The 14,398-nt window shown below is 42.5% G+C and overlaps 1 protein-coding gene across 1 annotated transcript in view; it reads right to left on the bottom strand.

The window, feature by feature from the left end:
* Positions 1–2,021: 2,021 nt before the first annotated feature.
* The window catches only part of LOC139387123 (uncharacterized), a 39,278-nt gene continuing 26,901 nt past the window's right edge, over positions 2,022–14,398 (bottom strand). Inside the window, exons 5-12 of the mRNA XM_071133141.1 lie at positions 13,994–14,104; positions 13,294–13,417; positions 12,183–13,122; positions 11,786–11,874; positions 8,927–11,451; positions 7,325–7,467; positions 7,017–7,087; positions 2,022–6,377 (exon numbers count right to left, since the gene is read on the bottom strand). Of these exons, the coding sequence (XP_070989242.1) occupies positions 2,692–6,377; positions 7,017–7,087; positions 7,325–7,467; positions 8,927–11,451; positions 11,786–11,874; positions 12,183–13,122; positions 13,294–13,417; positions 13,994–14,104 (7,689 nt within the window). The 3' untranslated portion in view covers positions 2,022–2,691. The remainder of the gene's footprint in view (positions 6,378–7,016; positions 7,088–7,324; positions 7,468–8,926; positions 11,452–11,785; positions 11,875–12,182; positions 13,123–13,293; positions 13,418–13,993; positions 14,105–14,398) is intronic.

Genomic DNA, 14,398 nt, shown 5'->3' with positions numbered 1-14,398 from the left:
AAGCACAAACTGTGGGACATAGGAAGTTGTCGTTTTCAAAAGGCAAAAATTAAACATAGTTTAGAAAACGTTGTCTGCGCTAAACTGTTTAATTTTTGCCTGAACCTGCAAAACTCGAACTTGAGGGAGAGGAACAGAGACACAGAGTCCTCACACAAATCATCCTTCTCCCCATCTGGTTTGCCCTCTTCTGAACATGAGCATCTTAACAAACTGGGGATACCTCAAAACTCTCCTTGAGAGACTCCGCCCCCTGAGAGACCAACTCCATTCACAGCGCCCATGGTCACACGCACCAAGCTCCATCTGAGAGGTGTCCAGTGATTAGAGACCTGGAGCAACCACCAACAGGGACAAGTGAACATTGACCAACATCTTCATCTCCTCACACTTAACTTCACAAAACTCACTCTGTAGTGGATCTGGCTTTTCCAAACCCAATTCTTCAAGCACCCTATTCTTGTAACAAGACACAGCCGTGTCATCCCGCAATACCCAGACCGGGTCTTCCAGCGGATCCTCACTAACCTCACAGAATATGTCAGCTAAAGAAACAAAATAATCACTGACAAACTCTGAATCCAACAGATCACTCGGGAACCAAATGCTTTCTCAGACCACCAAGAGAACCAAGTTGCTCAGTGTCACTCAACATAACAAAGAGCGTCTCCCATAAATTGAAACATTAATCAACCTCATCCTGTGCAAATGGCACACTTCCTCACATACAGTGCCGTGAAAAAGTATTTGCCACCTTTCTGATTTTCTCTATTTTTGCATATTATTTATACTGAATGTTAGATCTTCAACCAAAACCTAATATTAAAGGAAACCTAAGTTAAACATTTTTATTTAAATATAATAATGTATTAACAGTTATGGAACACCCAATTCCCCTGTGTGAAAAAGTAATTGCCCCCTTACACTCAATAACAGGTTGTGCCAACTTTAGCTGCAATGACTGCAACCAAATGTTTCCTGTAGTTGTTGATCAGTCTTTCACATCGCTGTGGAGGAATTATGGCCCACTCTTGCATGCAGAAATGCTTTAACTTAGCAACATTTGTGGGTTTTCAAGAATGAACTGCTCGTTTCAAGTCCTGCCACAACATCTCATTTGGGATTAGGTTTGGATTTTGACTAGACCATTCCAAAACTTCAAATATGTTGCTTTTTAGACATTTTCATGTAGACTTGATTGTGTGTTTTGGATCATTGTCTAGCTGCACCATGCTTGACCGTTGGTTTGAGGTTCTTACTTTGGAATGCAGTGTTTGGTTATCACCAGGCATTATGGGATCCATGTCATCCAAAAAGTTCACTCAAGTTTGTCAAAAAGCACCTTGATGATCATCAACTCTTGGAAGAATGTTCTATGGACAGATAATTAAAAATTATAACTTTTTGGATGGCATGGGTCCCATTATGCCTGGCATAAACCAAAACACTGCATTCCCACAGTAAGAACCTCACACGAACAGACAAGCATGGTGGTGGTACTGTGATGGTTTGGGGATGCTTTGCTGCCTCAGGACCTGGACAACTTCCCTTAATAGAAGGAACCAAGAATTCTGCTCTATATCATAGAGGAGAATGTCAGGCCATTCGTCTATGAGCTGAAGCTGGAGCGTAGCTGGGTGATGGAGCAAGACAATGATCCAAAACACACAATCTACATGAAAATGGCTAAAAAGCAACACATTTAAAGTTTTGGAATAGCCTAGTCAAAGTCCCAACCTAATCCCAATTGAAATGTTGTGGCAGGACCTGAAATGAGCAATTCATGCTTGAAAACCCCAAAATGTCGCTGAGTTACAGCAGTTCTGCATGGAAGAGTGGGCAAAAACTCCTCCACAGCCACATGAGACTGATCAACAACTACAGGAAGCGTTTGGTTGGAGTCATCGCAGCTAAAGGTGGCATAGACTGTTATTGAGTGCAAGGGGGAAATTACTTTTTCACATAGGGGCAATGGGTGTTGCATAACTTTGTTAATGAAATAAATGAAATAAGTATGTAATTGTGTTATTTATTCACTCAGGTTCCCTTTAACTAATATTATATTTTGGGTGAAGATCTGATAATTCAGTATAACAATAATGAAAAAGCAGAGAAAATTAGAAAGGGGACGAACACTTTTTCACGGCACTGTATATCTCTGCCCAGAAGTTCTAACCGAGATACACACAATAAAAAACTTTCTCACTATGATGAACCATTACCTGGAAACCACCGTCTAGTTTGGCAAAGAATGTTTCCTCTATGTCCCCACATAAATCATCCTTCTCCCCATCTGGTTTGCCATCAGCACTCTTATGAACATGAGTAGCTTCACAAACCGGGGATACCTCAAAACTATTGAGAGACTCCGCCACCTAAGAGACAACTGACTTTTCACTCGGGTTATGCTGCGTTCAAACATCTCGCAAATTCGCAAATCCCTACATACGACTGGGAAAGATCCACTTGAATGCCCCTCCAACTGGTAATTACTAGTGGGAATCTCTCTGTCATCTCTAAATACCTAACCTAATCCATAACAATAGCTACAACAAAAAAACAAATACATATAAGGAAGTTGTTGCTGTTCATCATTTTCTTATAACCTTAAATTGCAGGGCTTTTAGTTTTGTTGTATGTATTGTTGACACCGGTATCACCTGTATCTCGTTCTTAGCTTCTCTGTTTGGCTCAGATTGAGTACTGGAGAGGCTCTGGGCCGTTGGTTGAGTTTGGTTCTTTGTCATTGGGCATCTCATTTACCCCTGAATCATTTACAGACCTTCTGTCCCCCTGTGGGTCAATGTCCTTAACAGGTTGGTATTGACTGATATCATCACTATAGACTTCATGGAGGCTATTCAGGTCAACATCCTTCATGGGTTGGTAGTGACCGATCTCCTGACTGAAGTCTTCATGTAGGCTATTCGGGTCAGTATCCTTCATAGGGTGGTATTGACTGATCTCCTGACTGTAGTCTTCATGGAGGATACTCAAGTCAACATCCTTCATGGGTTGGTATTGACTGATCTCCTGACTGTAGTTTTCATGGAGGCTATTCAGATTCACATCACTACTCATGCTGTTATCAGAGTCATTAGAGAGCTCTTCAAAGAACTCTTCAAAGCTCTTCAAACCCAACACAGGCCCGCTCTTCGAAGGCCCACCTGTGTTGCTGGAGCTTGGTTGTTGGAGCCTTGTCATGATTCCTGTTTCATTCACATTTTTCCTACATCTACCATCTACTGAAGACAGTAATTCCTTCGCCATCACATCAGAACATTGATCCCTACAAAGTTTTTTCGTTTTCAGGTGTGTTTTCAAATCAGTGTGAAATATAAATGTCTTTGGACACACCAGGCACTTGATGGGGCCATTGTTGAAGTGTTTTAACATGTGCCTTCGCATGTCGCATGCCTTTGAGGATATTTTCCCACACACATGGCACTTTTTGGAACAGTATTTTGTGTGTCCTTTCAGATCATCTGGGAGCTGGAAAATGTCCCCACAGTAAAGACACTTGTACTCACCAGGGTTGGATTGGTCAATGTCCTTAATGGCTTGGCATTGACTGATCTCCTGACTGTTGTCTTCATGAAGGCTATTCAGGTTCACATCACTACTCATGCTGTTATCAGATTGCTGCAAATCATGTGAAAACTCTTCAATGCTATTTGAAGGCCCGCCTGTGTCGCTGGAGCTTGGTTGTTCGCAACTTGCCATGACTTCTGTTTCATTAACATTTTTCTCACATCTATCATCTACTGAAGACAGTAATTCCTTCGCCATCACCCCAGAACATTTCTCCCTACATAGTTTTTTTGTTTTCAGGTGCTTCTTCAAATCAGTATGGTATACAAAAGTCGCTGGACACACCGGGCACTTGATGTGGCCATTGTAGTGTTTTAACATGTGCCTTCGCATGCCGCATGCCGTCGAAGTTGATTTCCCACACACATGGCACTTCCTTGAACAGTCTTTTTTGTGTTCTTTCAGATCATGTCGGAGCTGGAAAGTCTTCCTACAGTAAGGACAATTGTACTCAGCAGGGTTGGATTGGTCAACGTCCTTAATAGGTTGGTATTGACTGATCTCCTGACTGTAGTCTTCATAGAGGCTATTCAGGTCAACATCCTTAATGGGTTGGTATTGACTGATCTCTTGACTGTAGTCTTCACCGAGGCTATTCAGGTCAACATCCTTAATGGGTTGGTATTGACTGATCTCCTGACTGTAGTCTTCACCGAGGCTATTCAGGTCAACATCCTTAATGGGTTGGTATTGACTGATCTCCTGACTGTAGTCTTCATCGAGGCTATTCAGGTTCACGTCACTATTCATACTGATATCGGAGTCATTAGAGAGCTCTTCAAAGAACTCTTCAAAGCTCTTCAAACCCAACACAGGCCCGCCCTTCGAAGGCCCACCTGTGTTGCTGGAGCTTGGTTGATGGCAACTTGTCATGACTCCTGTTTCATTAACATTTTTCCTACATCTACCATCTACTGAAGACAGTAATTCCTTTGCCATCACATCAGAACATTTCTCCCTACAAAGTTTTTTTGTTTTCAGGTGTGTTTTCAAATCGGTATGGAATATAAACGTCTTTGGACACACCGGGCACTTGATGGGGCCATTGTTGTCATGTTTTAACATGTGCCTTCGCATGTCACATGCCTTTGAGGATATTTTCCCACACACATGGCACTTTCTGGAACAGTCTTTTGTGTGGCTTTTCAGATCATCTGGGAGCTGGAAAGTGTCCCAACAGTAAGGACAATTGTACTCACCAGGGTTGGATTGGTCAATGTCCTTAATGGGTTGGTATTGACTGATCTCATCACTGAAGTCTTCATGGAGGCTACTTAAGTCAACGTCCTTAATGGGTTGGTATTGACTGATCTTGTCACTGTGATCTTCTTCAAGGCTATTAAGGTTCATATCACTACTCATGCCGTTATCGGATTGCTGCGAGTCATTTGAGAGCTCTTCAATTCTCTTCGAAGGCCCACCTGTGTTGCTGGAGCTTGGTTGTTGGCTGTTTGTCATGACTGCTGTTTCATTGAACATTTTCCAACATCTACCACCTCCTGAAGACAGTATTTCTTTCATCATCACATCAGAACATTTCGCTCTACAATGTTTTTTCAGTTTCAGGTGCTTCTTCAAATCAGGATGGTATATAAAAGTCATTGGACACACCGGGCACTTGTAGGGGCCATTGTTGTTGTGTCTTAACATGTGCCTTCGCATGCCGCGTGCCGTTGAAGTTGTTTTCCCACACACATTGCACTTTCTGGAACAGTCTTTTGTGTGTCCTTTCAGATCACGTGGTAGCTGGAAAGTGTCCCCACAGTAGGGACACTTGTAATCTCCAGAGTTGGATTTGAAGTGGATCTTGGTTGTAATTACATCATCAGAAAATGTCTTCCTATAAGACCTTTTCAATCTTTGGGGCAATTTCAAATCAGCATTGTTCTTCACCTTGACATCAGAACATTTCTCCCTACATAGTTTTTTTGTTTTCAGGTGCTTCTTCAAATCAGTATGGTATACAAAAGTCATTGGACACACCGGGCACTTGATGGGGCCATTGTTGTTGTGTTTTAACATGTGCCTTCGCATTTCCAGTTTTCGAGAAGTTATTTTCCCACACACATGGCACTTTCTGGAACAGTCTTTTGTGTGTCCTTTCAGATCCCGTGGTAGCTGGAAAGTGTCCCCACAGTAAGGACACTTGTAATCCCCAGGGTTGGATTTGAGGTGGAGCCTGGTTGTAATTACTTTATCAGAACATCTTTTCAATCTCAGGTGTGATCTCAAATCACAATTTAATATAAAAGTCTTTGGACACACAGGGCACTTGTATGCGCCATTGTTGAAGTGAAGTAGAAGGTGCCTTTGCAAACTTACAATACGAGTAGTTACTTTCCCGCACACATGGCACATTATGGAACAGTCTTTTGTGTGTCCTTTCAGATCAGATTTTTTGTCTCTTTTCCGATTATTTTTTTTGGCTCTATTCAGATGAGTTTTCTTGTCTCCTTTCAGATCAGGCTTTTTGTCTCTTTTCAGATCAGGGTTTTTTTTCAGATATTTTTTTTTCTGGACAGTTCCCCCACAGTAGTCATCACCACTCTTCTTCTTCTCACAGCTACTCTTCTGGTGTTCCTCTAAGTCCTCACTGAATTCAAAGTCTTGCCCACACAGGGTGCATTGGTGTGACCTCTGTTCAATGTGAGATCGCATGTGTCTTGTCAAGCCCAGTGTTTCAGTGAAAGTCTTGCGACAGAAAGAGCATGCTTTGACTCGTTGACTTCTTTTGTGAGATGGCTCAGGAGTTAGTGAGTCCTGAGGTACACTCTCTGAGACACCACCTAGTGTTGAAAAGAGAAAAGTGAGCAAGACATCCACATATTATTGACAAAGTCAAGGTACTGCAGCCTAAAAGATACAGTGAAAGTGTTCACTGAACTCAAAGAATGATACACATAAGCACTTGGTTATTCTGACAGCAGAATAGCATGGACGCTTAGGTCTAGTGTCGGATTCTGGGTGAAACTGTGAACATTGTTATACTCTGAAGTATCGGAACATTAGGTACTAAAGAGACATGAGGGGTGCCATAATGAAGCTTGGGAAGGGCTGAGTGCAGGGAACACGGTTGCATGTGGCAGTACTAATAATGGGAGAAACCGTTAAAGGCTCATATATCTCAGCTCCCTGCTCAGCAATAATGATGCAGTTTAGCGATAAGGAGACTCCACCCAAAGTGAAGTATGAATACTACCACGCGGGAAGCCATGTTTGTGTCTGAATTACAGCTGTAGCGACCCTTTGGGAAGAATTCAACTTGGTTAAGCTTCTCTAGTGTCCATGAGTTATTCACTCTGAAAATTAGAACATAACACTAGTAACCAATTTCTCTGGATCTTTAAGGCTGTCGTTTGTTTATTCAGTAGTTTTGAATAAAGAGCTCATGTTCACTGTTCTACACACTAAGGAACACTCCTTACCAGAATCACAGACAGTGGTCCTTTTAATGACAGAGGTCCAACGTTTATTATCTGATGGTTCGGCATCTTCCCTGAGGACAGACAAATATAAAGTCAGTTATGATTTTCAATGGGTTAGTTCACTTCCAAGGTCCTAGCCACTACAATCTGGGCCTCGAGGTCTGCACCACTGCTGTTTTTCACCCTTCCCCCAATAACCTCTCAAATCAGGGACAGATTCAATCCTCTGTACACTAGGTGAGTGTATTCCTTGGTCAATTAATTTTCTACCTGGATTTGAATACCTCTGTTCCACAGCTGACACTCACTCAGTTTCAGGTGACCGCTCTCTTTTCACACCCTTTGCTTCGCTCTTCTCATTTTTGACACCACGTCCTCTTTTCTGTTTTCTCTTTCTGCCTCTTCTTTTCTGTCCGTGGGAACCCGTGGCCTCAGCCTGCAGTTTCCCGCTCTGTATAAAATATATATTATGGTCATAAAAATGCACACTCTTGACTTAAAGCCTTGCCTTTTCATTTATTTTCTTGAATTAACTTAAATGTATCACACTTAAGCAAACTTGAAATCAAGGTGGATCAACATGTAGACAACACCAGATGGTATAGATGCTTTTATCCAGTGACAAAATGATATTGAAGTGTCATAAAAGTGGATAATTTATGATATATAGGAAGAAAATGGGGATAAAATATATAGTAGTTCAATTTTGACCTATATATATAATAAATAAATAAAAGGAACGTCTTTTAGCCCTGTCCAGAGGCAACCCCCAGAGTTTGACAGAACTCACTCTGTTACAATGGTGCTGTAACCCGGATCACAGACTACTGTAGCAGACTACTAGGGGGTGAGTGTAGTGGATGAGAAACTTACAGGCTAGAACTAGTAGTCACCATGTGGTGAAGTCATCCTCACCAAGATCTTAAGTGAACCGTTTCCCACTGTGTCACAAGCTCTGTCTGTCAGTACAGTTGACTTCAGTGCCAAGTGTTGTGTACATGTTGGTGGGATGAAACGCACTCCGTTACAGCAACATGTTGGTGCTCAATTTGCCTTCCAATCAGGGCCCTAGATACAAAAGCTTCTCAAAGATTATTTATTATGATCTGATCTGAGAGCAGCACTCCTATTCTGAGACACTTTGTGAATAGGGGCCCAGTTTAGGAGAGCTACCGCCATATTCCTTACATTTTCGAGTTTCTACACATCTGCAAAAACTAATGCAATATGGAGAAAGGGGTTGAAAGCCATTGTTGTCCTTCATTTCAGGGCTCCAGACTGTGACCATTTAGTCCCTCTGACTTGGCTGTGCAAGTAAAAACAAATCATTGGTCTCACTGGTGCAAGCTGAACATTCTACCCGGTCAACTCAATCAAAACGTCCTATTTTGTTGGCTGGATAAAACCGTGAATTTGTTAAATAGTAAAGTACATTATCCTCATGATTCCTGTAATAAAAGTGTCTGCCCTGCCTGTTTCACTGTTAGATGTAACAACTTATTTATTGAATACCATCTCAGTAGTCTATTACACTTCTTGATAAAGCATTATGAATGACTGACTTCATAAATGACATTTATTTATTATTCAAATAAGTTTGCTAATATGGAATAATTTATGCTAAAACCATCAAACTAGTAGAAGTAGTTTAAAGAAAAAATAAATGGTTTTAAACTTATCGTTCTATTTATTGTTATCGCACCAATTCAGGCAATTTTGTTCCTATCGCCCAGGTCTATGTGATGCCCCTTTTTGGGGGTGCCACCAAATAACAGCTGGTGCCACCAACTGAAGAAGTTAGTGGCACCAGTGCCATCAGGGGAAAATGAGTCTAGAGCCCTGTATTTCCTTAAAATCTCAAATTGAAGGGCCTTTAGTATTGTCATATCTATTGTCAAAACCGGTATCACCTGTATCTCGTTCTTCACTTCTCCGCTTATCTCTGGTTGAGAATCCTGGAGAGGCTTTGGGTCAGTCTGGGACACCTGCTTCCCTGTTAAGCCAATGGTTGAGTTTGGTTCTTTGTCATTGGGCATCTCATTTTCCAATGAATCATCCACAGACTTTTTGTCCTTCATGGGTTGGTATTGACTGATCTCATCACTGTAGTCTTCAGTGGTCACCATGGAGGCTTCATGGAGGCTATTCAAGTCAACATCCTTCATGGGTTGGTATTTACTGTAGTTTTCATTGAGGTTATTCAGCTTCACATCACTACTCGCGCTGTTATTGGATTGCTGAAAGTCATAAGAGAACTGTTCAAAGAACTGTTCAATATTCTTTGAAGGCCCAGAAGTGTTGCTGGAGCTTGGTTGTTGGCAGCTTGTCATGACTCCTGTTTCATTTTTCCCACATCTACCATCTACTGATGACAGTAATTCCTTCACCATGACATCAGAACATTTCTCCCTACATTGCTTATTTTTTTTCAGGTGCATCTTCAAATCAGTACGGGATATAAAAGTCCTTGGACACACCGGGCACTTGTAGGGGCCATTGTTGTTGTGTTTTAACATGTGCCTTCGCATGCCGCATGGCTTCAAAGTTGTTTTCCCACACACATGGCACTTTCTGGAACAGTCTTTTGTGTGTCCTTTCAGATCATGTGGTAGCTGGAAAGTGTCCCCACAGTAAGGACACTTGTACTCACCAGGGTTGGATTGGAGATGGACCTTGGTATTAATTACTTCATCAGAACATTTTTCCCTACAAGATCTTTTCAATCTCAGGTGCGATCTCAAATCAGCATTTGTTATAAAAGTCGTTGGACACACAGGGCATTTGTATGCGCCATTGTTGAAGTGAAGTAGAAGGTGTCTTCGCAAACCCAACATACGAGTAGTTACTTTCCCGCACACATGGCACATTATGGAGCGATCTTTCTTGTGTCCTTTCAGATCAGGTTTTTTGTCTGCTTTCAGATCAGGTTTTTTGTCTGCTTTCAGATCATGTTTTTTGTCTCTTTTCAGATGCGTTTTCTGCTGGACAGTTTCCCCACCATTGTCCTCACCAATGTCTTTTTTTATCTTCTCCTCACAGCTTCTCTTCTGGTGTTCCTCTAAGTCCTCACTGGAATCATAGTCTTGCCCACATTGGGTGCATTGGTGTGACCTCTGCTCAATGTGAGATCGCATGTGTCTTGTCAAGCCCAGTGTGTCAGTGAAAGTTTTGCCACAGAAAGAGCATGCCTTGACACGCTGGCTTCTTTTGTGCGAGCTGTTGGATGGCTCAGAAGTTAACGAGTGCTGAAGTACAATCTCAGTTAGTAAATCCTTAGGTACACTCTCTAAAGGTTTTTCTACGTTCTGCCCTTTGGCCATCTGACCACTGTGCTCATCGGAATGAATTTTGTGAGAGGTGTTGGATGGCTCAGGAGTTAGTGAGTCCTGAGGTACCACCTCTGGGAGTTCTCTCTTCTGCCCTTCAGCCATCTGACCACTGTGCTCCTCAGAATGAATTGTGTGAGCGGTGTTGGATGGCTCAGGAGTTAGTGAGTCCTGAGGTATCATCTCTGGAAGTTCGTCTCTGTTCTGCTCTTCGAACATACGACCACTGTGCTCCTCGGAGTGAACTTTGTGAGAGGTGTTGAATGGCTCAGGAGGTCTTAAGTCCTGAGGAACCATCTCTGGCAGTTCGTCTCTGTTCTGCCTTTCGAACATATGACCACTGTGCTCCTCTGAATGAATTTTGTGAGAGGTGTTGGATGGCTCAGGACTTGGTGAGTCCTGAGGTACCACCTCTGAGGGTTCTTCCCTGTTCTGCCCTTTGGCCATCTGACCACTGTGCTCCTCTGAATGCATTTTGTGAGAGGTGTTGGATGGCTCAGGAGTTAGTGAGTCCTGAGGTACCACCTCTGAGGGTTCTTCCCTGTTCTGCACTTTGGCCATCTGACCACTGTGCTCCTCTGAATGAATTCTGTGAGAGGTGTTGGATGGCTCAGGAGTTAGTGAGTCCTGAGGAACAATCTCTGAGAGTTCTTCCCTGTTCTGCCCTTCGGCCATCTGACCACTGTGCTCCTCTGAATGAATTTTGTGAGAGGTGTTGGATGGCTCAGGAGTTAGTGAGTCCTGAGGTACAATCTCTGAGACTTCTACTTTGTTCTGCCCTTCGGTCATCTGACCACTGTGCTCCTCTGAATGAATTCTGTGAGCGGTGTTGGATGGCTCAGGAGTTAGTGAGTCCTGAGGTACAATCTCTGAGACTTCTACTTTGTTCTGCCCTTCGGTCATCTGACCACTGTGCTCCTCTGAATGAATTCTGTGAGCGGTGTTGGATGGCTCAGGAGTTAGTGAGTCCTGAGGTACAATCTCTGAGACTTCTACGCTGTTCTGCCCTTCGGCCATATGACCACTGTGCTCCTCTGTGTGAAAGGTCTGTATGGGCTGTTCCTCCTCCCTCTTATGAGATGATGGGAAATTAGAAGCATGGACTCCACCTAGTGTTGAAAAGAGAGAAGTGAGCAAGACATCCACATAGACATTAACTCAAAGTCAAAGAGAACAAGTAAGACAGATCCGGTGCTTGATAAAAACAGACTAGACCACATTTGAACAAATCTCAATACAGTACAGTGAAGAGATATGGAACTTTCTTCAAATAAAGAATGAGGTACTGCAGCCTAATAGATGCAGGGGAAGTGTTTACTGCAGAATATCTTGACCATTTTGGTCTAGTAACCACGTTATCTTTCTTATTCTTTATTCAGGAGTTTTGCATATCTAAGGAGCTTGACGTTCACTGCTCTACACTCACTAAGGAACTTTTCTTACCAGATTCATCGACAGGGGCCCTTTCATTGAGCGTGACCCCTTTATTAACGCTGGTCCAAAGTTCATAATCTGATGGTTCAGCTTCTTCCCTGAGAAGAGACCAAAATGAAAGTCAGTTTTCAAATGGGTAAGTTCACTGCCAAGGTCCTAGCCACTACTAGTAACCGCTACTACTTCAAATCTGGACTGAGGTCTGCATCACTGATGGTTCTAAACTTTTCCCCAATACCCCTCGAATCAGGGACTGATTCAGTCCTCTGTACACTAGGTGAGTGTATTCTCTGAACAATCAATGATATTAATAAATACATTTACAACCTGGGAGAAAAGAAAACCAGCAGCACTGCAGACCTTGAGGCCTGGATTTGAATACCTCTGTTCCACAGTGGACACTCACTCAGTTTCAGGTGACCGCTCTCTTTTCACACCCTCCTTTTTGACACCACATCGTCTTCTCCATTTTTTCTTTCTGCCCCTTGTTTTTTTCCCTTGAGAACCTGTTGCTTCAGCCTGCAGTTTCCCTCTCCTTATAACCAGTTTTAGAGAGGGCTTGGCTAATGGCACATCGCTTATGTCAAGTGTGTGTGCTCCAATCTTCTCAATCTTTAATCTTGTGATACCAGGTCCTATTTTCTCTCCTTTTTTTCTACCTCTTTTTTTCTGTACTTGGGAACTCGTCGGATCATCCAGCAGTACCCCTCTCTTTAGGGTCAGTGTTAGCGGGGACTTGGGTAGCGGCATATCGCTTATATCAAGTGTGTGTGATTTAATCTTCTCATTTGTAATACCACGACCTCTTCTCCGGTTTTTTTTTCTGTCAATTCCTTTCGGTCCTGGGCGTCTTGTCTCAGCCTGCAGTCTCCCTCTCCTTAGAATCAGTGTTAGCAAGGACTTGGGTAACGGCATATTGCGAATGTCAAGCCTGTTCAACCGCAGTACGGGATGACGGCGCAGACAGGAAGCAGTCAAGCGGCTGGTTTTCAGCCCACTGCGAGTCTGAGGGCAGAGAACAGCTTTATCTCTCCTGGTTTCTTTTATCAACTCTTTGTTGATTGTCTTGCGTTTAACGGTTATCTCAGTGGCGTCCTCTATAGTCTTGACCTCGACCTCCACAGAAGCAGAACGGGCTGGTGGCTTTACAGTCCAGACCTTACGATCTGCCATTCTGCAGTCCCAGCTCATCTCTGGTTCATCAGATGGGAAAGGGGTTTGATATCCCTTTATGGTGGAATAGGACTGTCTCTCTGGGCCTGCTTGGCAAGAGGCAATTTCTTCCTTCACAGAGGAAGGGAAAGACAGTGAAGAGAGGATGTAGTCACCACCAGTGGACCTTAGAGCTAGAAAAGGAGAGACCGTCACAGGTTAACATCAGGAATATCTTAACTACATTTCCAAAGTTCTACCGGAAAATATTGAAATATTAGGACAGAAGTGTTTTTTTTTAACAAAGAAAATAAATTCAGGCAAACAGGCAAGTAAATGATTTCCAAATCCTGCACCCCACCTACCATTGGTGTCTAAGTGATGTCCATTTTTATGGTGATGGAGGAGTGCCTGTAATGGCTCAGGGTGAGCCACAGACTGCACACACTCCTCTAAGAGAGCAGGGGCAAGGCTGAGCCAAGACGCAGTCTAAGAGATGGAGAAATTAACAATTGTTACAAAACCAATTAACTAGCCTGCTAATATTGCTGAAGTGGTAGTGTCTAATCATGTATCTAAGACCTAACCTACCTAACCTATTCCATAACAAAATGGTGTTTCAAGGTTTTGTTTACAATGAGAGGCACTTTGGGACACATTCTTACTTGAGAGCCGAATTCATACTAGGGATGGGCACGAGTACTAATCCAAGGAGTGTATTTGATTGCTAATAATAAAATACAAATACAAAACATTTACAAATTATACTATTAAACAGGTTAAATGTATAAGCGCGGACAAAATTACAAACTCTAAGAAGTTTCAATTGTTTGTGGAGTGTGTCAAGTGCAGTGAAAATGTGTTACATTTCCTTATCAGAACAAGCAGAAATTACAGCAACCGACAGCATAACGTAAACTTTATTTTGCATTCAGCCCCGTTTCACATTGACATGAGAGTACTAGAGAACTAAAATAATTATAATATGAGAGTACTCGAACATGGACATTCTTTCAAATGGCCATCCCTAATTCATACCTCAGATGATGTACAGTACAATAATACCTGCTTAAGGTTTGGAGCAGGAATCAGTTTCTCCAGCCTGGACAGGAACTCCCACACAAGAATCTGCAGTGTTGAGTCATACTTGGGGCCATACTCCTCTGGAAAAACATTCTGATAGACAGGACAAGCAGATGACAGTAAAAAGTACATACAGTGCCTTCAGACAGTACTCACACCCCATTACTTTCCCCACATTTTGTTGTGTTACAGGATGAACTTTAAATGGATTAAATGGAGAAAAAAATGGTCACTGGCCTACACATAATAATACCTCATAATGCCAAAGTGGAACTTTTTATTTATTTGTAGATATGACTTAAAAATTAAAAGCTTAAATGTCTTGCATCAATAAGTAGTCAACCCCATTGTTAGGGCAAGCCTAAATGATAAAAAAATGTGCTTAAC

The sequence above is a fragment of the Oncorhynchus clarkii genome, chromosome 28 (assembly GCF_045791955.1).
Source record: "Oncorhynchus clarkii lewisi isolate Uvic-CL-2024 chromosome 28, UVic_Ocla_1.0, whole genome shotgun sequence".
Classification (NCBI taxonomy): Eukaryota; Metazoa; Chordata; class Actinopteri; order Salmoniformes; family Salmonidae; genus Oncorhynchus; species Oncorhynchus clarkii.
The sequence above is the reverse complement of the archived record's forward strand: the minus strand, read 5'-3'. Positions and strand labels throughout refer to the sequence as shown.